The sequence below is a fragment of the Bubalus kerabau genome, chromosome 6, assembly GCF_029407905.1.
Source record: "Bubalus kerabau isolate K-KA32 ecotype Philippines breed swamp buffalo chromosome 6, PCC_UOA_SB_1v2, whole genome shotgun sequence".
Lineage (NCBI taxonomy): Eukaryota > Metazoa > Chordata > Mammalia > Artiodactyla > Bovidae > Bubalus > Bubalus kerabau.
The window spans coordinates 24,215,398-24,240,352 of NC_073629.1; the positions used below are offsets into that span (position 1 = coordinate 24,215,398).

The 24,955-nt window shown below is 39.8% G+C and overlaps 1 protein-coding gene across 3 annotated transcripts in view; it reads left to right on the forward strand.

Moving 5' to 3' along the window:
- Positions 1-24,955, forward strand: part of NOTCH2 (notch receptor 2) — a 176,652-nt gene that overhangs the window by 89,719 nt on the left and 61,978 nt on the right. For all 3 annotated transcript variants that reach the window (XM_055584588.1, XM_055584586.1, XM_055584587.1), the window contains exon 5: positions 4,463-4,585. In XM_055584588.1, the coding sequence (XP_055440563.1) occupies positions 4,463-4,585 (123 nt within the window). The remainder of the gene's footprint in view (positions 1-4,462; positions 4,586-24,955) is intronic.

A 24,955-nucleotide genomic window follows, 5' to 3' on the forward strand; every position in this document is an offset into this window, starting at 1 on the left:
ACCATATAATTTTCTTTTAAAACACACTGTTCAGTGGTTTTGAGTATAGTTACAGATATGTGTAACCATTACCACAATAAATTTTAGCTCATTTTTATATGACTTCAAAAGAAACTTTGTTCCCATTAGCAGTCACTCCCTAACCTCCCCGCCCCCCGCCCCAACTCCCTCCCGCCGCTGCTACCGCTAAGTCACTTCAGTTGTGTCTGACTCCGTGCGACCCCATAGACGGCAGCCCACCAGGCTCCGCTGTCCCTGGGATTCTCCAGGCAAGAACACTGGAGTGGGTTGCCATTTCCTTCTCCAATGCATGAAAGTGAAAAGGGAAGGTGAAGTCGCTCAGTCGTGTCCGACTCTTCGCGACCCCATGGACTGCAGCCTACCAGGCTCCTCCGTCCATGGGATTTTCCAGGCAAGAGTACTGGAGTGGGGTGCCATTGCCTTCTCCAGCAACTCCCTCCCAGCACTAGGCAATTACTCATCTACTCTCTCTGTAGAGCTGTCTATTCTGGACATTTCATATAAATGGGAACACATAGTATGCTTCTTGTGCGTGCATTATATTCCATTATATGGATTTACCACTTTGTATTTATCTATTCATCGCGAAATAGACATTTGGGCTGCTTCTGCTTTTTTTTGACAATTAAGAATAATGTTGCTCTGAACATTCTTGTACAAGTTTTTGAATGGGCATATATTTTCCATTTCTTTTTGGTTTTACTTATGAGAGGAATTGCTGAGTGGTATGGTAACCCTATGTAATCTTTTCAGGACTGCCAGACTATATCCCATAATGACTGCACTATTTTATTAATACCTTCCAACCAGCAGTGTATAAGGATTTCCAATTTCTCCATTACCTCACCAGCACTTGTTGCTATCTGTCTTTTAAATTATAGCCATTCTAGTGGGTATGAAGTGATAGCTTATTGTGGTCATGATTTGCATTTTCCTGATGGCTGATGCTGAGCATCATTTCATGTGCTTACTGGCCTTTTGTGTATCTTCCTTGGAGAAATGTCTATTTAGCTCCTTTAGCCGTTTTATAACTGGATTGTTTGTATTATTATGGATATTGTATTTTAATATTGTTGTAAGAATTCTTTGTATCTCCTAGATATATGATTTGCAAATATTTTCTCCCTTTCTGTGGACTGTCTTTTTACTTTCTTGATTGGTGTTCTTTGAAACCCAGGTGGTTTTAATTTTGATTAATTCCAAACTGTCAGTTTTTTCTTTTGTGACTTGTGCTTTTGGTCATGTGTAAGACATCTCTCGGAGAAGGCAATGGCAAGCCACTCCAGTACTCTTGCCTAGAAAATCCAATGGATGGAGGAGCCTGGTGGGCTGTATTCCATGGGGTCACTACGAGTCGGTCGCAACTGAGCAACTCACTTTCACTTTCACGCAATGGAGAAGGAAATGGCAACCCACTCCAGTGTTCTTGCCTGGAGAATCCCAGGGACGGCAGAGCCTGGTGGGCTGCCGTCTATGGGGTCGCACAGAGTTGGACACGACTGAAGCGACTTAGCAGCAGCAGCAGTAGCAAGACATCTCTATCTAGCCCAAGTCTCAAAGATTTCCTCCTATGTTTTATCCTAAGAATCTTATCATTTTAACTCATACATTTTGAGTTCATTTTTGTTTATGGGATGAGGAAGGAATCCAAGTTTATTCTTTTGCATCTAGATATTCAGTTGTTCCAGCACAGTTTGTTACATTGTTTTTTTTCTGTCTAACTCATTTAATCATTAAAACAACCTTTCAGGTAGGTCCTGTTAATTAGTCCAGAGAGGAAAGAAAGTTTAAGTATTAAGCATATATAATATCTTGCCCATGTTCACTCTTCTACTGCATGGAAAGTGTGAGAATTGAATCTAGGCAGTTTAACCCAGAGGCCATGCTTCAACCATGAGTTAACTCTTTCACCTATTTGCCTTTCTGCCTAAATAACTACATAGTGACAGGTAAGAACTATCTCAAAAATAGTGATGAAAAGAAAACATCTTATTTCTTATATGTTATGTTGAAATGTTTCTGCTTTCTTAATTTGTCTGTGGTTGGTGAATTCTGTTCATTGTAACACTGGCTAATATAAATTCAAATAGTTTGGCTACAAAGGCTTCATCACCTCCTTGACACCTTATCCAACCATATTTAGTCTTGGTCACCAGGGAGATCAAGTTGGAATGGCCAGTATCAGTTCTAGGACACCACCAAACCACAGGGGTTTCTAACAGTGGTGGGCCAGGACTCCTTATTTCTCTCCCACATTCTGAAAGTATCTAACTTTTCCAAAGAATGTTTCCATTTGAGAGCACTAGACTAGAAACAGAGACTTCAGTTGTTGTTCAGGGACTGTACTTTGTGGATCTATAGATTTGCTCTCACTTTATCATAATATTGGGTGGGCTTAAGCAGTTCAGCATTTACTGACTCCATCCATTTGTAAGACTGTCATATGATTAAATAGATATATGAGTGCATGCTAAGTCACTTCATTCATGTCCGACTCTTTGTGACCCTGTTGACTGTAACCTGCGAGGCTTCTCTGTCCATGGGACTTTCTGGGCGGGAACACTGGAGTGGGTTGCCATTTCCTTCTGCAGGTGATCTTTCCAACCCAGGGATCAAACCCTCGTCGCATGTCTCCTGCACTGGCAGGCGGGTACTTTACCACTAACAGCACCTGGGAAGCCCAGAAGATATTTGAGTAATATGATTAATTTTTTAAAAATCTGAGTCTATAAATTTTTTCATAGTCTTTCTCAGGCTTACTTAATGACTCATCTGCTTGCATGGACTTCTTACCAAATACCTGGAGAAATAGAATTCTCTTCAGTCAAGCGTTCAATTATCTCCATCTTCTACAAAGTGATTTCCTTTGGTCTCTGGGTAATTTTTTTGGTTACATGGTTCATACTCATGCACATGACTGCGACTGTATTCAGAGAAGCCAGCTGTGTCCAGTGTAACAGAGCAGATGTAGAACGCCACAGTAGCTTGTGCTAAGGAATGCAGAAAGCAAGGCGCGACTGATGTCTGCCCACTCACCAGACTGCAGTGTCCTGAAAGCAGGAACTCGTTCTTTTATTTAACTATACCGGTGCCAATATAAGACCCAATATGTGTTTTGAGTAGTAAAAGAGAGAAACTTAAGGGACATTCTGAAGAGGCCAAATACTTAGTCATATGTATTTCAAATAAGGGAATGTTCAGTACACTTCCTCTCTTGTCTTAAAGCCGATAATCTTCCATTTTAATAGTTAAGAGATTTGGTAGGAAGGAAAGAGAACACATGTACACCCGTGTCGGATGCATGTTGATATATGGCAAAACCAATACAATATTGTAAAGTAAAAAAATAAATAAATAAAACACACACAAAAAAAAAAAAGAAAAGAAAAAAGCCCAATGTATAAATTATATAGGACTTCCCTGGTGGCTCAGATGGTAAAGCATCTGCCTATGATGCGGGAGACCCGGGTTCAATCCCTGGGTCGGGAAGATCTCTTGGAGAAGGATATGGCAACCCACTCCAGTATTCTTGCCTGGAAAATCCTGTGGACAGAGAGGCTACAGTCCATGGGGTCACAAAGAGTCAGACACGACTAAATGACTTCACTCACTCGTAAATTATATAGGGGAACATGCTATGGGCAATTAGGGTGAAGTTTGATGTGCTATTTTCATTTTTAATAAAAGGGAAAAATCAAGAGGAAGGAAGCAGTGCTATAAGTGTGGAAAGGAGGATGAACAATTTGAAGAGTTGGCAAGTTTAGTTAGTAATAATGCCACTCCATATTCACATAGCTTTTTATATTTATATTGTGTTGTACTTACGATGTGGCACTTAAAACAACCTCGAAAGACAGGGTGGGCAGGTGCAGCCAGACTTATTTTACAGATGAGGAAGCTACTTTAGAGCTTATAATTACCAAGTATTAAATGGCTTATAAGCAGTGAGGTTAGAACTTGACCCTTATCTTCAGACTTTCAGTTCAGTATTTTTTTTATGTCTCCCTATTCTCCCCCATGATTTTCCCAAGAAAAAAACAAAAAGGAATTTAAATTTAATTAGATGATCTTTTATTTGTTCTTCCCATTAATCTAGCATGGAGCTGGGGAAAATCTAATGCCCTTTTTTTTAGAACCAGCTGTCCTGAGTAGACATTTATCTTCACTGGGATTTTATTTCATGAAAACACTTTGAAATACTTGTGAGGTAACTGTGAAGGCATGTCATTGGCACAGTGATTTGTTTTAACTGTCTATGCCTGAGGCAAGAAAAGACAGAAGATTGGGGGATTTTTATATGGTGAGTCTTGGGTTGACCATCTGCTGTCTGTTGAACTGTAATAATGAAGTCAGTCTGTTCTGATGACCATGTCCTGTGGAGAAGAACAGATCACATCATCTCTATGAGAATTTATCATTTCCTTTAACCTTCTCTTACTAGGTTTTGAAGGAGTCACCTGTGAGCGGAATATAGATGACTGTCCTAACCACAAGTGTCAGAATGGAGGGGTTTGTGTGGATGGGGTCAATACCTACAACTGCCGCTGTCCCCCTCAGTGGACAGGTATGTATGGTGTGACAAATCATTGCAATGGGGCATGGGTCAGTAAGCAGGGGCAGGTTGTTACTGAAGTGGGCCCCTTGTACAAGAGTGTCTGTGCTACGTCATTGGGTATAGTGCTAACCGCATACGTCCCCCTATGTTCACTTAAAGAAATGTTCTCACGGACATTTATTGGGCAGATGTTCTGAACTCAGTACCGTGCTAAGTGCTGTAGGACAGCTGTCCCTAACCTTTCTGGCACCAGAGAATGGAAGATCTCCGGTGGAAGTTTTTCCCATGAACCAGAAGTGGGAGAAGGATGGTTTGGGGATGATTCAAGCGTATTGCATTTATTGTGCACTTAATTTCTATTATTATTACATCAGCTCCACCTCACATTTTCAGACATTAGATCTCGGAGGTTGGGGACCCTACTGTAGAAAATAGGAGAAAGAGCGTTACTGAAAGACTCTGAAGTTATTATCTGGCAAAGCAACACATTGCCTGGAACATAGTAGATGCTCATTAAATATCTGAGAGGAAAAGAACATCGTTAAATGCAAAAATATAAATATTCTTACCATATACAAACAAACAAGGTTAACTGTGTGAGATAATAGATGTGTTAACTGATCTTATTTTGATAATCGTTTCATATTAAATATGTCTATCAAATCATCATGTATATACTGCTTAAACTTACACATATGTTATATGTTAAATATGGCTCAATAAGGCTGGAAAAGGAAAAGAAACTACAACTTGTCACGTTTCAGTGTAGTATCAATGAATATTCTAAATTATATGAAAAGATTATTAGAATACTTTTCCTTCTGCTCTTCTGTTATCAAGCTAAAAAAACCCTGAAAATAAGTTGTACAGACTGGGAGAGTTCAGAGCTTATTGTCTGTACACAGAAATCTATCTCATCTTATTCTTATGACATACTTATGCAGAGGGTTGGGCACGTCTTCTTGAAGACATTATTTTTATGACACCTGTCTACATTTCTGTATTTTCCTTTTTTTGTATCCTTTTTTGCACATAGATTCTTCTGCCTTTGACATTAGAAGAGTAGATTTGCTTAAATTGACAACCATCTGGAAGTTTATAATGTTGTCTTCTCTTCTTATTTTTGAAATTGAGTCTGTATAGACATTTAGTTCCAATTTCTGTTTGTATGTATTTATCTAACTGAAAATGGAGACAAGAACTGATTAAGCAATTAAGAACTGGGCCTTTTGGAGAGAAGTTGTTCGATTTAATATGGAAACCCAAGAACAAGCTAATGTTATTAGGAAGAAGCTATAGTACCAGCAAAGGATTGTGCCCAGCAAAGAAGTCCAGATCTTGTATTGCTGTTGTTACTACCTGATATTCTTCAGCATCTCCAAATTGCCTTCCCTCATCTGCAGCAGCTAATTATTTAGAGTACTCTTCAGAGCTGTAGCCTATGAATAGAAAAAGACTAAAAGGATTTAGAACTCCAGTAACATGATTTCCTGGAAGGGCTTTTCTGCTTTTAATCCCCAAACTGTCTATTTAAAAAAAAAAATACTTTCCCACTGGGTTTCCCTAAAGTTGGACTTCCCCTAGAATTTCTTCTTGGTATCTTGATCCTAGGACTTCACTCCCAACCCTCTGGTCTTGCTGTCATATTCTCTCTTCTCTTCAGATTTTGCCATTTCTGTGGTTTTTTTTTTTTTTTTTCCATAGGCCATTTTTTTTCAACTTAAAAAGATTACTCTGTGATGACCCAATGGGAGGGAAATCCAAAAGAGAGGGGTTTATATATATACATATCTGATTCACTTAGCCGTAGGGCAGAAACTAATATGCTATGCTCCAATAAAAATTAATTAAAAATAAATAGAAAAGATTACTGTAAAGTTAATTATGTGACAAATAGTAACTGGAAATATTTAATTTTTCTCTTTTTAATGATCCTCGCAGAAGTATTAGGCAGGATGAGATACATGTTAGGAACTTGACCTCATTCTAAGTCTCTCCCTTGCCCTGTGGGAGAGAGTTGCTCTGTGTGGTACCAAGGCTCCTAATGCCAATGAAGATTAAATGATAATTGTGATTTCATTGTTGATTTTTCTTTGATACCACAAATACTCTTTGAGTTCCTGCTTTGATATTAATGAGGAAAGCTCGATCTTGGGGAAAGGTTTCCCAGTGAAATTATATTTTACCAAAATTTCTTCCCCCAGGTTGTTTAATAGATACCTTTTGTCCCTATGAAAGTCCTTAAAAGATATTTCTTGTTTCATGTATTTTTGCATTGTTTTTCTAGAGGGGATGGCAGAAATGATAAATATGTTTGGTGTGTCAGTATTTATTTCTTCTGACCTGCTGTCATATAAGGTACCCTTAGTCTTTGGTTTCCTACCAGTTTCCTTCCTCTTTTCACTGATGTCAATCTTTGATTGCCATTGACAACCTTGTTTTTTTGTTTGTACCACATCCTATGTCTTCGTTCGTACCATTTCCTTTTTAATATTTATTTATTTATTCACTTTTGCCTGTGCTGGGTCTTTGTTGCTGCATGGGCTTTTCTCTAGTTGCGACAAGCAGGATATATTCTTTAGTTACAGTGCATGGGCTTTTCATCGCAGTGGTTTCTCTTGTTATGGAGCACAGACTCTAGGGCGGGTGGGTGCAATAGTTGCAACTGCCAGGCTCTGGAGCACTGGCTCAATAATTGTGGCACAAGGGCTTAGTTGCTCTGTGGCATGTGGGATCTTCCTGGACCAGGGATCGAACTGTGTCTCCTGCATTGGCAAACAGATTCTTTACCAGTGAGCTGCCAGGGAAGCCCCACACCATTTCTTGTCTCTAGATTCCCTTCTCCACTCCTTTCCCTATAGTCCTCACCAGTTTTGGCTGCCAGGAGCAGATCAAATGGTTAACTTCTTCAGGAAGCCCCCCATGCCCTATCTCTAGGCTAAGCTAAGTGTTACCTTCTGGGCTCCCTTACTACCCCATACATTTCTCTGTGATAATGCTCACTGCATTAATATTGGCATTATTCTAGGCTTGAGGTAATGGAATGGGGTCATTGAACTGTTGATGACAGCAGATACTAGAGCTCTTTACAGATCTTTGCTGTCAGTAGCATATAGCTGAGCTCCTCATTATCCCAGCCCCAACATCATTCTAAGAGTAGAAAAATTTGGGATTGTAGGGTTCCTATTTATATTGGTATTAGAGCTATAAATAAACTCACATAAGTGTTTTCTGCTTTGTCAAAATTAAAGAAATTAATGTGGCTGGGAGCTGAGAGTTAACTGATGCTTATTAGCACCTAAATAATGTGCTGATTACAATATTTTATTTTGTGTAATCTTTGCAATAACTGTATGAAGGGTAGAGTTTTAGCTATTCTTTTTACAGATGGTAATAGATATTCAGAAGGGTTAAACAATTTACTCATGGGCCATAGTGGTTGGATTAGGGTTTGAATCTGGGCTTGTTGAACTCCAAGTCTGTGCTCAAATCTATGGTCTTTTTTTTTTTAAACTACAGATTGACTGACTCTATGAGTTATCTTTAAAAATATTTTTACTAAGGGCTTTGAGTCTTTTTTAATGGATTGAACATTTAATTTATAGTTTTATTATTCTACGTAGGATATTCTGATTTGTTCTTTCTGTGTGTGTGTGTGTGTGTTCCTGGTTACTTAGAGATTAGAAGTTAATATTGAGTAAATGTTTTATATTCAATCTTGTGGTTTTTTCATTATATTTCAAAGACTTATTGCAACTTTGTTCAGAATTCCTTTTACAATTTTCAGCTGCAGAGTTGAGGTATGAACTGTTTGTCTGGCTTTTGACAAAATTGAGAAGGAAGGGTTGGAGCCAGCTAAGAGAGGAAATTTAGTTGCCAGCTATCTGGAAAAAAAAAAAAAGGATGGAATTGTGTAGTTAAAAAAACCTAGGTATCAGTTTGAAGTAAACGGAGATTTGGAAATTGGCCACATTTTTAATGAGAAGAGCCTGATAGGTACCATGTTATTTCCATAAGTTCACCTACAAAGAAGGCTTTGATCTTTTGTAGCAAGTTCTAGACTTCAAGATGACCAGAAATTTTTTCCAAGTCTACTCATGGTTTGATTTGGAATAAATGAGTCATGTTGCCTTTCTTCAGAAGCTTTTATTTACTGCTCACAGAACCGCTATCTCTTAGTTTCTTACTGAGGTATTGGGAAAATAAACGGTGCAGTTAAAAAGCTTTTCGAGTTTTTCATTTATTTAGCAGACAGTTATCATGTAAGACATTTCAGTTCCATGCTGTTTGATACGGTAGCCACTAGCCACATCTTGCCGTTGAGTATCTGAAATATGACTGGTCCAGACTGAGAAGTACCTCAACTGTAAAACACTTGATTTTGAAGATTCAGTATGAAAAAAAAGGTAAAGTGTCTCAATAATAATGTTTTAAATATTGATTAGATGCTAAAATGACAATGTTTCAAATACATTGAGTTAGATAAGATATAATATTTAAATTAATTTTACCTTGTTTTCCTTTAAGTTCTACCAGAAAATTTTAAATGACATCTGTATCTCTTGTGATAGTTCTATTTGACAGCATTCCTTTGATGCAGAGAGGTTCTATGTAGAAGCATCCTCTTTGATCCTTAGTGGCAGAGGGATGGACATGAAACTATCCTCAAGGGGCCCTTATATTGGCCGCACTACGGGGAAAGTATATTGGTTTCCAAGTCAGGTGTGGACAGAACTGTGTCCAAGCTCTGTCCAGAGCCCTTTTACCTGACATGTTGTCTAGAATAGTACTAATTTCTACCTACAAAGGTTACCACTGTTCCAGACAAACTAAAGTCCAGGTGGAAGAAAGAAATTGATGTTGGGCAAATGGTTTACTTTTTAAAATAGGAATCTTGTTCTAGAGGTAAGTCAGTAGTTAGATGTTTCTTTAGGAAGTAGAAGTTTACCTAAGAATTTGGTGAAGCCTGAGCATAAATATCTATACTGTTACCGTATTTGGCTCCAAGCCATCTTACGAGAGCAATTCTGCTCTGGCAGATATCCATTTAAGAAAAAAAAAGTTATAAAAGGCCCCCAAATTAATCGAAGCAGTGTAGACTAATGTTTTGTCTACATGGGTTGTTATTTGAATTTTCCTTTAAAGGTTCATTTCCTTCAGAATTAAAGTTGACTCTAAACTCAACTCACGAATTCCTCTCTGGCAGCTTTTGGTTTTGGGTTCACTCCTAGGGCAGACGTGATTTATTTTCCTGTGCTTGTTATTAACCCAGAAATGTAATTTCAACTTGGGCTTGGAATCGTGCTTTGGGACACTAAGCAGAAGTGAACAATGGAAGTTAGGTGGACACGAGTCAAATAAAACCGACCACATTTTCTCTCAGCTCTCCTTTATGGCTTGATGGGCCCAAAGTGTTAGTTAAGATTCCCTTTGCTGTCAGTTGCTCCAACTTCAGCAAAAAATTTTTGGCATGAATCAGAAAGTATACATACTGCCAGAGATGGTGTCTGGGAATGGAGTCTTTTCATGGTATATTTTTATTTAAAAATCAGTGCTCCAAAGCTGTTCTCCAGAATAAGGCTTTTCTCCAAACTAGTTTTCTGTGTTTTTAATACTATAGAAATGGAGCTTTTTGGTTGAGAGTGGAAACTAAGTATATCGGGGACTGCAGACATTTTTTTCATTTATATTCTGCATGGAGGAATGGAAAAATGCATCTCCCATTACAATTTATCTGCTGTCAACTTGATTGTGTGGACTTGAAATTAAGCCTGGTTTTTAGAATTCTGCTTCCCCTCCCAATTTCAGTGTGCTATCAGTTGGGCAGACTGCCAAGAGTGCTAACCTGAAGCACTTTCATCCCAGAGGTCTCAGAGCTGATTAATAGTCATGTTAGTGGGAACAGGGCTGAGTAGTTACTATGACCCAACACAAAATGCAGGGGGTGAGACTGAGGGATCTTTTCTGTCTTCATGTCCATGACTCACTGTCTGACTTTTGCTCGATCCCAGAAAAACTCCAGTTTTTACTTCATGACTTTTCAAGCCCTTGGTTGTAAGGTAGCTTCAATAACAGATATTTGTTGAATAGCTAACAGTTATATCCAATACACTATGCTAGATGCCATAAGAGACACAAAGAAGAAATAAATCAATTCCTCTCTTTGATAAATGGTCACATTCACTAGGAAGAAATAAGAAAGCCTACACATAGCCACAAGAGAAGTTAATAAGTAGGAGTGATCATGAGTTTGAAAGAAGCATGGATAGGATTTGTGGACCGTCTAAGTACTTGGTTGGGTTAGGGGGAAGATTGAGAAGAGCTAACATCTATTTTTAAATGTGAGTAATGGGAGAATATGGAGACTTTTGACAGAGATAAGGAAATAGGCTACATTTTCTTAGGATGATGATGAGTTTGAGGTGAGTTTTCCAAGTGAAAATGTTCAGCAGTAAGACCTAGGCAATCAAAATAGAGGTAGGGGTTAGAGATTCAGACTTTGAGTCTTATTTTTGGTTGCCTGGGAAGTCTGTGAGGAAGGTGTATGGGCTGAGAAGGCCAGAGGGCTTGGACCTGTTTGGATCTTAAGTCTACACTTCAGAAGTGAGGAAAAGAATCTAAAGAAGGAAGGTGAGAGAAGGGAGGACTGAGAGTTCAGAAGAAGCTCTGCCATTACAGCATCACTGAGTCAGGAGTGCATTTTAAGACTGTGCCTTTGACTCAGCTCTATGTGCCTCCGTTATAGCACCTGCAATATTATACTGATCTTACTTGTTTATATACTTACCCCACATAATACACTCTTAGCTTCTAGAGAATTAGGAACCTGTCTAACTTATTTTGGCATTTCCAAGACCAATTTTAACAAATGATGATAATTGAAAGAATGGCAACCAGGAGACTCAAATATTAATGTTAACTGCAGAGAGTTAGTCAGAATTTTTGAAGTCTTTAGAAATCTTCTAAAATGGAGTTTCTCTGTAAAGGAGAAAAGAAAGCCAGATTGCAAGAGGTTAGAGAGAAACATGGGTGTTGAGGGAGGAGTAAAGGGAGAAGTGAAATAGATCACTTATTCAAGATTTTGTAGAGGTAAAAAAGGGGAGAGGGAGGAAGAGAGAGAGGAGTACTGGGCAGTAGCTTCAGGGGACAGAAACTTCATTCATGTGACCAAGCCTAGAACCTTGGCTAGACTAAGAGATAAGGCAGCTAGCCAGGGGTTGGTTAATGAAGTGGGTTATTTAGGAGTGCTTTACTCTTTCCAGGGCTTTCCTAGTGGCTCAGACAGTAAAGAATCCACTTGCAATGCAGGAGATCCTGGGTTCAATCCCTGGGTCAGGAAGAGCCCCTGGAGAAGGGGATGGCTACCCACTCCAGTATTCCTGCCTGGAGAATCCCACTGACAGAGGAGCCTGGTGGGCTACAGTCCATGGGGTCACAAAGAGTCAGACACTACTGAGGAACTAACATTTTCACTTTTCATTTTACTCTTTCGAGTTTTAGTGGGAAAAATTAGGTGAACTGATTGTTGGGAATGGGAAAGAAGGATGATTGAAAGTTATAGTCAGAGAGTGGGAATACCGATTTGGGATCTTGGAGTTGGAACAATGAGTATCTTCTAATGAGATCCAGAGCATGAGTCTGTTTGTGATAATGAGTAGATGTGGAGGTCTGTAGAATTGAGGAAAGTGAGAACTCTTGGCTTCGGTGACCTTATTGGTCCTCAACCCAGATGTTGATTTCATGGGAGATGGGAGAGCAAAGAATGAGAAGATAAACCATGTGTTTAAGTAATTCAAGGAAGTAGAAATTAGTCCATGAAGACAGTAGAGGTGAAATGATTTAAATTATATATCATGTTTACTCAGTTGCTTCAGTCTTGTGACCCTATGGACTGTAGCCTACCGGGCTCCTCTGTCCGTGAGTTCTCCAAGAAGAATACTGGAATAGGTTGCCATGCCCTCTTCCAGGGGATCTTCCCAACCCGGGGATTGAACTCACGATGCATCTTCTGCGTCCCCTGCATTGCGTCCTTTACCCACTGAGCTACCTGGGAAGCCCATATAATGTTTAGTGCTTTTTAGACTTTATAAAGGTATACATGTTTAGAATAATTTGGATTTGAATCTATTTTTCTGCTTTTCTCTATCCAAAATGAAACTATATCCTCTTTTGTAAGGTAAGGAATGAGCATACTTTTACTTCTTTTAATCTTCTCTTACTCTCCAGATTTTGTTATAGGATCTGGGATTTTAAAACTTATAGTATTATTAGTACTCAAACTTAAAGTCTTACTCATGTTCTTTAACATTACTGATATTCATACTGTTTTAAAATTCAATTTATAAGACTTTAGACTTAGTTATATGTGTAATTTGTTCTGTGTTAACTAGTAGTGCATTTATGTTACAGCCTTCTTACAGAGCTCATGAATATTTGAAAAATATTTTTTAACTTAGTTGCCTTTATACACAAATGGCATCATGTATAGATATTGAACTCTTGGGTCACAAATTATATTCTTATGAAGTTCCTAGACATTATTCCTTTGCTTCTTGTAGTGAGTATTATAGAGAAGTCCAATGTCTTTTATTCTCTGTCTCCCTCTCTATCTCTCCTCCTCCTTTAAAATCAGAACTTTAACCAATATTGGTATAGGCATGTTTCCTGTCATTTTTTTCCTAGTCTTTTTTTGAGTTCTTTGGCTCTGCAAACTTAGGTTCAGTCTCATCTCAGAAAAGATTGTTTCTCATTTGTTTTTGTGTCTTTAGGAGTACCTTTACAGTAGGTCTTCATTCTTCCCCAGAGCTAAAATCTTTTCTCTCAGTATTTTAATCTTTTTTCCTTTGCATTTCATAAGAGCTTCTTAAGCCTTTTTTTTTTTTGGCAGAACTGATTTGTTTTTCTTCTTTGTCAGTTCTGTTGTTTCCAGTTGCCAATTCTGATTTGTATTTGAACTGCATTCTTATTTTCTGATAATATTTACTCATTCTGTCTAGGTCCTCTCTATTTCTGCCTTTCTCTCAGCCTGCCCCATTTTATCAGAGTATCTTAATTTCTTTTGAAAGATTGTATAAATTGTACACATACACTGCATGTGTATAAAATTTTTGAGAATATAGAACCAATTCTTTCTATAATGTACTCTTTTCAGGAAGTGTGTATTTTTCACTTGTGTGCTTTTCATCTACATTTCACATGGTATATATACATCTTTTATATTGCACATGTTCTAATGAACACCAGGTTGTTGTTTGTTTGTTTGGCTTACTCATTCTGCTCATTAGTAATGCCTTGCCATAAATAGAGTAGTTTGATTCTCTTTGGAATCCCTGGTATAGTTAGTTTCGACTTCCAGGGAGGTGAGGGGCTCTTTCTGTATAAACTGTTAACAGCCCAGCAGCCCAGAGAGGAGGGAGAAAGCCAGAGTGTGTATTTTTCCTCCTAGCAGGAATACAGAAGCCTACTACCACTTTTTTCTCTGGGTAGAGAAGCTTCTGCGCCAGGCGTCAGTTCTCCATACAGTGTCTGAGCATGATTACTCTTTGGTGCTGTTGCATCTGGAATTTGCTCCAAAAGCACCACAGACTTTTTTGATGCTATAGAGACCACAGGAGCCCTGGGACTCCTCAGTGCTTTAAATTGCTATTGACCTGGAATGGTGGAATGGAGTTCAGTCCATTCTTCCCACAGGAGCAAGGTGGGCTTTCTGAAACACAAATTGGATCATGTTATTTCTTTGCTTGAAATGATTCAGTGGGTCCCCCTTGTCTTTGGATAGAGTTCCAAGGTTCTGCACCTAACTACCTGTCCAACCTTATCTCCACTGATACGTGCCTTATAATTAAACCACAGTGGGTTTTTTCATTGCCTCAGGTGAGCCATATTTTACCTTCTATTAAAACTTGTACACATACACTTCCTTCTGCTTGAAGTACCCCCACACCATCCTCCTACATTCCTACACAAACTGGTTAACATGTAGAGTCTTTGTCTCTCTCTCTCTTTCAACAGTAATTTACAATTTATTCAGCTGTAATGTACTTATTCTGACTTTAAGGTGGCATCACATGGCATACTTTTGGGTCCATTCCAGAGATTCCTGAGGTCACACTTGTATTTATCTCTGTCATTTTATAGATTTGTGCAGTCCCTGGCACTTGGGAGTCATCTGGGTTTGGAAGACATAGCATTGAACCAATGGATAAAAAAAGAACTTCAGAAACAGTTGAAGCAGGAGGACATTGTGATCTTAGAATATCAATACATATGCTGCTGTTACTGTTAATATTTGGATGATAAATTCTTGTAAATGCAACTTTAGGTGGTTTGAAGGTGGAATCTGTAGGAATATGAATTTTCAAAACACACAAAAATACTGCCTTGATGCAGGCTGCCATTAGGCCATAATCTTGGCTTAATTATCCCCCACTTGACCTGCAGGACATAGTTCTTCTGTGTTCTCTTGCTCTGTGGTCCTAAGGCAACATGTATGTATTACTGTACTTCTCACCCTCTATTATAATTATTTGATTGGTTGTAAAACCCTCTTTTGTCTGTATATTCTGGGTAGAATCCACAACTGCTTGTTTACCAGTTTGTATAGGTCAGGCCTGGCACATAATTTATACATATTTGTTGAATGAATGAATGGAGCATTAAATTTTCTCATTGTTCTGGCCCAACATCATGTCTCCAAATTCAGGGCTATCACCAGGTCCTGTCAGGGTCTCTTCTCCTTCCCTGAGATACATTAGTATCTTTCTTCATCGTGGACCAGGTCTGTGCTGTCTGTAAATCTGGACTAATTTTGTATGAGAGGATTACATTTGACTATCATTGTAAGCACTCATCACAGTGTCTAGTACCTAGAAATAGCTGAATAAGTCTATTTTTACTATTTGAAGCCAGTAGCACCACTAGGAAATAAAAGAGTGGCTCTTTGCTTGTTTACCTTCATGCAGATGGAGGCAACTGGAAGAGAAGGGTTGCTTGCATACTGGATTTCTTTAGGGAAACCTTGGGTTTCAATTGAAGAAGTAAGGTACTCCAACAATGTAGAGTCACCTCAAGGCATAGTTGAAGGATTAAGGTCAAAAGGCCAGATAAATTTGGTGTGGTATAAACGAGATGGAGTTTAGCAGCTAAGGAAGAGAGTGGAATGAGAGACATGTATATTGATGGGGGGATGTAGATAAGGGGATGATGAAAACTTGGGCAGTATGAGTAGAATAGAGACACCCTGTTCTCCTAGGAATAGGCGTCGAAAGATGACTATTGAGTTTAGAATGATCTGAGTGAGGGAGTAAAGAGCAAATAAAATTTGTTTAAATAAATATTTTGATTACTTCTCAAGAAATACTATTAGCAAGGCACTATACTAAGTGCTAAGGGCTCACTGCTGAAATAAATGGTACCACCCATTTCTCCGTGGAACTTGGAGCATGTGTCTAGCATATGTTTAGTGAGGAACACAGGCATAAAGCATGTAATTATCTGTAAGATTTTGAACTGTAATGAATATCTGGTGGGAAAGGTAGAGGTTATTTGGAGAACATATTAATAGGCAGAACTATCTGAGTTTGGAGTCAGCATGTACTGTCTTTCAGCTGTGGACAGTGGGTATGAATTATTAGGGCATCATTGAGCCTAAAATGCTCCAGGTGCAGGGTCCTGGGCAAAGACCCATAGTGGGAAAAGATTGTTATCATGTTTAGAAATGATGAAAATAAAAAGCCAGAGTGCCCAACACTAGTCATATTTCAAGGGGAAAGACTGGAGTGATAGGCAGAAAATGTAGAAAAGATTTAGAATTGTATCCTAAGAGTAATGGCTTGCCTCAGAGGGTTTGAACAGGCAAATGGCACAGTCCATGATCCATGGTGAGGTCAAGCTGGTGATTCTTTAGATACCATATTGATCATGATGCAGGGAAACCAGGCTTTTGAGGAGTCTGGCAAAGATGATGGTGTCTAGGGTTAGCAGGAACATTCACTGAGACTCGTGCATTTATCTGCATGTGTATCTCCTATGCCTACTATACCTACAGGATCTTGTTAGATGCTTGTCACCCCAGCCTCATAGGCACATTTGTGTGCTTGTACATCAGTGCATGCGCACAGTCTCTCATCAGGCAGACCCTGTAGACTCCAGTGTTTGTACAAAATGTTTCAACCATCTTTAGCCCGGGGAGGTTGAAGAACAGTCAAGCTTGTCCTCTGCCCTTTCACTTCAGGAGAAGAATAGAAAATCTCCTATGTGTAGAGGAGAAGGTTTATAGGACAGAGGTTAAAAGAATGCCCTGCTATGATAGGAAGAGATGAAACTCCACACCTCAGGAGCCTGGGCGACTGCTGGCTGGGAGGATATATTGGAGACCAGACTCTCTTGATTTAACCAAAGAAGGGGAGGTAGAGGGTCAGGGCAAGGGTCAACCAAGCTCATTTTTTACATGTTGTTCATATGGTGACTGTTGCAAATGAGAACTGACCCTTAACAGGGCCACTGATGTGGTAAAAGTTTTTCCCACACACTTCACACTTGAGAGATGACTAGGAAGGGCCAGGGCTTCTTCCAGAAGTGCTAAGGCTCAGTGATCATTTCTTTTCTTTCCTTTCCGCCCTTCCTCCTCTTGTTTCCCAGTCACTTGTAACTCAAGTCAGATTGATGTTTTGTTTATGGTGTCTTGAGAAAACCATAGTGAGCTGTTTGTATCCTCATGTGTTGCAGCTCATAAAATGGTGTCTTGTCTGGTGGTCCTCAGTTCACATGGCCAGAACTTGATGCTAGTGAGGCTCAGGTCAGTTTCCACTTCAGTACAGTCCTGTTGGGTTCACTCTATTTTCTGCCACATGTGCTGCTCATAGTCTTATTCATCCTTTGCTTTTAAAACCATAGATGGCAGCAGTAAGAAAAGATCATTATGAAAGTGACCCCACTCCTACAAAATCAATATAGTGTACTCTTTTTTCTTGTTTTCCTTTTATAAAATAAATTTATTTTTTGATTGAAGTATAGTACATTTACAATTTTGTGTTAATTTCTGCTGCACAGCAAACTGTTACAGTTGTACATATGTATACATTCTTTTCTAAATTCTTTCTCATTATGGTTTATCATAGGATAATTGAATACAGTCCCTGTATTATAGTAGAACCTTGTTTTTATCCATCCTGTGTATAATAGTTTGCATCTGTTAACCCCAGACTCCCTTCCCCACCCTAACCCTTTGCCAATCACAAGTCTGTTCTCTGTGTCTGCGAGTCTGTTTCTGTTTTGTAGGTAGGTTGATTTGTGTCTTATTTGTAATTGAAGTGTAGTTGGCCTACAATATCACTTTGATTTCAGGTGTAGAGCACAGCAATTCAGTTATATATATGTGTGTGTATATATACATATATATATACACACACATACACACACACACATGTATATATTCTTCTTCAGATTCTCTTCCCGTATAGGTTATTACAAAATATTGAGTGCAGTTCTTTGTGCCATACAGTAGGTCCTTGACATCACTAATTATTAGAGAAATGCAAGTCAGAACTATAGTGAGGTACCACTTCACACCAGTCAGAATAGCCATCATAAAAAGTCCACAAATAATAAATGCTGGGAGGGTATGGAGGAAAAGGAACCTCCTCCTGGTGGCTCAGATGGTAAAGCATCTGCCTACAATGTGGGAGACCCAGGTTCAATCCCTGGGTTGGGAAGATCCTCTGGAGAAGGAAATGGCAACCCACTCCAGTACTCTTGCCTGGAAAATCCCATGGATGGAGGAGCGTTGTAGGCTACAGTCCATGGGGTCGCAAAGAGTCAGACATGACTGAGCGACTTCACTTCTTTCTTATACTGTTGGTAGGAATGTAAATTGGTACAGCCGCTGTGGAGAAGAGTATGGAGGTTCCTTAAAGAACTGAAACTAGAGCTACTGTATGATCCAGCAGTCCCACTGCTGGCCACGTATTCAGAGAAAACCATAATTTGAAGAGATACATGCACCCCAGTGCTCATTGCAGTACTATTTACTATACCTAAGACATGGAAGCAGCTTAAATGTCCATCAGCAGAGGAATAGATAAAGAAGATGTGGCATATGTATAAAATGGGCTATTACTCAGCCATAAGAAAGAATGAAATAATGCCATTTGCAGCAACACAGGTGGACCTAGAGATTATCATAGTCAGTCAGACAGTTGTTGTTCAGTCGCTCAGTCGTGTCTGACTCTTTACGACCGCATGAACTGCAGTATGCCAGGCTTCCTTATCCCTCACTGTCTCCCAGAGCTTGCTCAAATTCATGTCCATTGAGTTGGTGATGCCATCCAACTATCTCATCCTCTGTTGGCCCCTTCTCCTCCTCCCCTCAATCTTTCCCAGCATCAGGGTCTTTTCCGGTAAGTTGGCTCTTCACGTCAGGTGGCCAGAGAAAGACAAATATCATATATATCAATTATATGTAAAAAAGTATGAATGAACTTATTTGTAGAACAGACATAGAAAACAAACTTATGGTTACCAAAGGGGAAAGGGGGATGCTGCCAAGTCACGTCAGTCATGTCCAACTCTGTGTGACCCCATAGACGACAGCCCACCAGGCTCCCCCGTCCCTGGGATTCTCCAGGCAAGAACACTGGAGTGGGTTGCCATTTCCTTCTCCAGTGCATGAAAATGAAAAGTGAAAGTAAAGTCGCTCAGTCGTGTCCGACTCTCTGCGACCTCATGGACTGCAGCCTACCAGGCTCCTCCGCCCATGGGATTTTCCAGGCAAGAGTACTGGAGTGGGGTGCCATTGCCTTCTCCAAAGGGGGATGGGGGAGATATAAATTAGAAGGTTGGGATTAACATACACACACTCCTATATACAAAATAGCATGCTTGTTTTTCTAATGGTGGGTTAGTAGTATTGTCTGTAGTTGAAGTACTGCTTACATGTTATGCTCTTCCTATGCATTTCTCAATCCTGTTCTTCCCTCAAGATAGTTTTGAAGGCTAACTTGAAATGTTGTGATCACACACCCCAGTGTTCCTTTTCGGCACTTGATTTCCACTTTTAAGTTTGTTTCTTTTTTAAAAAAAGTATTTATTTATTTATTTTTGACTGTGCTTGGTCTTTGTTGCTGCGCTGGCTTTTCTCTAGTTGCGGTGTGTGGGCTTCTCATTGTCATGGCTTCTCTTGTTCCAGAGCACAGATTCTAGGGCACGTGGGCTTCAGTAGTTGTGGCTGGTGGACTCAGTAGTTGCGGTTTCCAGTCTCTAGAGCACGTGTTCAGTAGTTGTGGTGCACAGGCTTAGTTGCTTTATGGCACGTGGGATCCTCCCGGATCAGAGGTTGAACCTGTGTCTCCTACACTGGCAGGTGGATTCTTTACCACTGAGCCATCAGGGAAGCCCAAGTTTGTCTATTTCTAATTCTTCTTCTAACTAGCTGTATAAACATGGATAAGTCACTATACCTCTCTGGTCCTAGTTTTGTTTGTAAAATGAGCACGTTAGATTGAATCTAAGGTTGTTTCATCACTGATGCCAAGTGTCTGGTACAGTGGCCGATACATAAACTGAGGTGAATGACCAACAGAATTCATGCTCTCATGGAACTTTTAGTCTAACAGAGACTGTAAAATGTAAATGAATATAAAATTACACCATTTGATAATTGACAAGATGGACTGAATGGAGTAGATGCAGTGAAGGATAAAAAAGAGGAAATGTGAGCTTGAAGATCTACCTAAGTTATGAAGAAGGTCAAGATGGTGGTGGTGGTTTAGTCACAAAGTCGTATCTGACTCTTGCAACCCCATGGACTGTAGCCCACTAGGTTTCTCTGTCCATGGGATTCTCCAGGCAAGGATACTGGAGTGGGTTGCCATTTCCTTCTCCAAGGGATATTCCCAACCCAAGAATTGAACCCAGGTCTCCTGCATTGCAGGCAGATGATTTATCAACTGAGCTATGAGGGAAGGCTGAAAGTCAAGGTGTGAGATGTTAATTGGCCATATAAGTAAGAGGAAGAAGAATATTTAAGGTGGAGAGGACAGGCTATGCAGAGGCTCTGAGGTAGGAAAGAACTTGTTTAAGGAACCAACTGTAAGCCATGTGGCTAGAATAAAATATATGAAGGAAAGATAGAGACTTGAGATACATTTAGGAGGCAAAAGCTATCACCCAGAGAATTATCAGTATATACTAGTGGCGCTAACAGTCAAGAACCCACCTACCAATTCAGGAGACATAAGAGATGTGGGTTTAAGGGACACAGGTTTGATCTGGGTCAGGAACATCCCCTGGAGGAGGAAACAGCAACCCACTCCAGTATTCCTTGCCTGGAAAAATCCCATGGACAGAGGAGTCTGGTGGGCTACAGTCCATGAAGTCGCAAAGAGTTGGATACAACTGAGCAGCGACTTAGCAGGTTAAGTGTTTAAGGTGTCAGCCTTCATACCAAGTTAGTCCAGGTTTATATGGCAATAGAGAAAGTAGTTTCTAGAAACAAGTTATTTCCTTTCTAATAGGAGATGGTTAAAACCTAATAGCCCACTGCCTAATCCCAATGTTAGATACCAGTAACTTGCAATAACTGGCAGGTGAAATTAGTAAGAGGGATAATTGATGCCCTCACAAACTTGCCCAACCGAGCTTTGTGCAACATATTTTGGGAGTTCACCAGCAAGGTTTGTGTGCTGGCACAGATGATGGTACATGCTGAGACTTGTTTGGATTGAAGGTGTAGTAGCTAGGTAGGGCATGGAAAGAACTCAGCTCTGTCTTTTCACCAGGGGCTTTTATATGCTAGGTAGCTAGCTCCTAACTTAGTGCTTTCTCCTTTTCTCCCAACTAACACAAAGTCATTTGCTTTTAGTTCACGCTATATTCTACTGGCAGACTAATGTTCATATGCAGATTTGATCATGCCTTTCCTCACCGGTGAGCCTGCAATAATTCTCCTTTGTCATATCAAGTTCAAAATTCAGATAAGAATTCAGAGCCGCAAATGATCTCCAGCCTTTTCTTGTTTTAAACCCAACTCAAGAATATACTCCAGTCCCTTTGATATGTTCAAGATCTAACCCCACAAACCTGAGTGAACCTTCTTCCTCCAGCCCTGGCTGATGCTTTTTTGCCATGGAGTAGTGGAAACGCTGAATGCACCCAACCTCTCTAGAATATCACCAAGAAACTTTACTGTTTCAATATTTAGTGACTTTCTGTCTTTGTCAGTTTCTACCAATGGTCTTCTTTCCTTGACTCATGCTTCCATCCCTTTTAGGTGTCTTTAAGACCCGAGAATCAGGGACTTAGTCTGTAGGTCTTATTGATCAGACCCAGAGTTGGATAATTAACTCTGCTGTAGTGGAAAGAACAGTAGTTTTAGAGTCAAACTGATCTAGGTTTGAATGACAGTGCCTCTGACTTACCAGTTTATGACTCTGGGCAGGGGTGGTAGGGTTGATGGTTACTTAACCTTTCTGAGCCTCATGTTTCTTATTTTTAGGCTTCTGCATTGGTTTCCTCCTTTGCCAAGAGGGAGGTGACATGAAAGAAGTGCAGTATGTTAGTAGACTTTCCATTGGGAATTTTGGAACAAGCAATTTTGTGGCACCCTGGTCACTGTTCTAACATTCCAAATGTAATAACTGGTTGCTGGAATTGGAATGAGGAAAAAATTCTGGCATAAATATGCCTGGGAGGGGTTTTGTTTTGTTCTGGAGAAATATGCCCGAACCTTAGAGGAAAATGATCCATTCTATGGAAGATTATGTATAAGCCAGGATTCTTTTGACTCTCCAGATTTGATTTCTCTAACAGTATCTGACACCAAACACAAAATGCCTTAGGTATTTGACCTTCAAAAATCAATCTCATTGGAAAAATAGTCAACTGTACTCAAAAAATACATTTGACTTTTGGATAGTAATTTGAAGTCATAAGTTTTTCCAGTAATCCGATCATATGAGTCATGATTTTAATCCTCCCCTCCCCCATCCTGTCTCTTTCCCCATGCCTCTGTGCTTGGGAAGACTGAGATGCAGAGAGGTTGTTTTGATATGGTGAGATTCACACCTTAAGTCTTTGTCAAGGATTTTAGAGTCAGCAGCTCTAGTTCAAATCCCAGTCCTCCTGTACCCTCTGCCTCATGATAGATGAGTTATGTCACCTCTCTGAACACATTTCCTCAATGAGACAGTGATCGCAACACCTCAAGCCCAATACGTGGTTCACAGTAAGCCATCAGTGACTCTTGATTTCCTTTCCCAAGAGGACAGAATTTTTATTCCAAACATTATTTCGTTAACCTAGTCTGTCTCACTATAATATTTAAGTGTCTGGGTGTTACATAATTATATGAAATATATATGAGATTTAAAAAATACAGAGTGTCTTGTACTCAGAATTATCATGGAACCAATAAGAAAAACAACTTCCAAATTTCTCACAAGCAGCAAGTCAGTTAAGTTTGATGGTAGCATAATGCTAACTCACACTTTGAGTTAGCATTAGTGTAAAAGACTCTGAGGAATTCCCAGGTTGCAGAAACTCTTCACCTGCTTCTTGGTTATGTTTTCATTTCTATATCCCACCTGCATCTTAACGACGCATCTGCCATTACTCTGAGGTAGCATTTCTGCCAGAAAAGTAAGGGAGCAAAGCTTTCTATACTGACATCATCTACCCTGGGGGAAATGATTGCTTCTTCACTTCCTCCCTCCCTCTGTACTAGTTAATGCTGTTAGATGCAACAGACAGATCCCCATCTCAAATTAGGAAAACCTGCTGGAAGGGACATCGCTCAGACTGGCTGTGCTCATAAATAGGCTTAGAAACAGCCGGTCTTTGGGAACAGCTGGAGCTAGTAACTTGAATGTTCCCAGATTCTGTTTTTCTTTTCTGTGCACTTCTGATTCACTAGTATCACACCATATGTAGACTGGTCACATTTTTCTTTTAGTCCATGTGGCAAAGGGTCCCTAGTCCAGAAGTTTGGAAGAGAGACACAGTGACATAGCTTGTATCAGATGCCCATCCTGGATCAGGAAGGTATGATCATGTAAATACGTGGTGGCTCCTTCAGGTATTATATGGATAAAGTGGAGTGAGAAGAGCAGCACGGAAGGAGGGGCCCTGAGCACAGAGTTCCGGAGTTGCCCACACACTGCCATCTTAGGCAGTGGGATCTTAGCTAGGAATACAAAAAATGCTCCTGAACCGAGTTTGCTTGCAGCCCAGTGATGGGAGATGGATGTACAATCAAAGTGCAATAGAATGATGTTGGTTCTGTAATAATGGATGCATTGGTTAAATAGGAGTAAAGAATAGGTGGTCAGTTAGGTTGGCTCAGACACAGAAGCCCCTGTTGGCAATGCTGGCTGCACAGTTGGGCACTTGGCAGACTCGGAAAGTCCTTGAGCTGGCTGACTTCTTATCTGGGGACTAGGTATAGCCCTGGCATTTTCTGAGTATGAATGCCCTGTGCTTTGTCGTTAAGAGGCTTCTGCATCAGAGTGCCTCTTTGAATTATTCAGTGAGTTTTTTACAAAGAAAGAATTAAGGATATCTTGAGGGTTTTGTCATGTTCTGTTTTAGAGAATTCATATGATCTGAATATTCATTCTCTTTGGTAGCTTCTTAAACCTATTAAAAGACAACTTATTATAAGACAGATTCATCAACTTGTTTTACAACTCAGGTAACCTGGCACTTAACTGCGGGTCAGTTACAAATCCCTTGCTTTTAAGTAGCTTATAAATAACTCCTGTTCCCTGTCATGAGGCCCGAGAGTGTTTGCCACAGTCCCTGCCCTTTGCTGCTGCCGTGGCCTGTGGTATATCCATTGGTGGTCTCATGTTTATCATCCTTTAGTTTGCTTCCTCAGGCAGAACAGATTGATCCTTTTCCATCTTCTGTTGAATGAGGTCAACTTTCTACATCTTATTCCACTGCTCCATCTTTGGCTCCAGTCTCTTCATCTTGGCTTTGCGTTTCACATTTATATTTTACCAAGGCTTTTATTGTCCTTAACTGCTTGATTTTTCTCTCTGCTCTTTCTTGCTCTTGCATGTATTTTTTAATTAAACCTTCTATTTTGAGATAATTGTAGTTTTAAAGCTATAAGTATTAACAGAGAAATACTGTTTACCTTTAACCAAGTCTTCCCCAATGGTAACATCATCACCTTGCAAGACTACTATCTAATATCATAATCAGAATATTGACATTGATATAGTCAAGATACATAATGGTAGCCTTAACATTTTGATTTTTAAGGTTGCTTCTCGTCCTTACTCATCTCTTAGACCCTTCTCTCCTTGCTCTTCTCACATTCATTGTCCCAGGGATTTAACCAAATCTGATTTAAGGCTCTTACAAGACTCAATTTTCTCT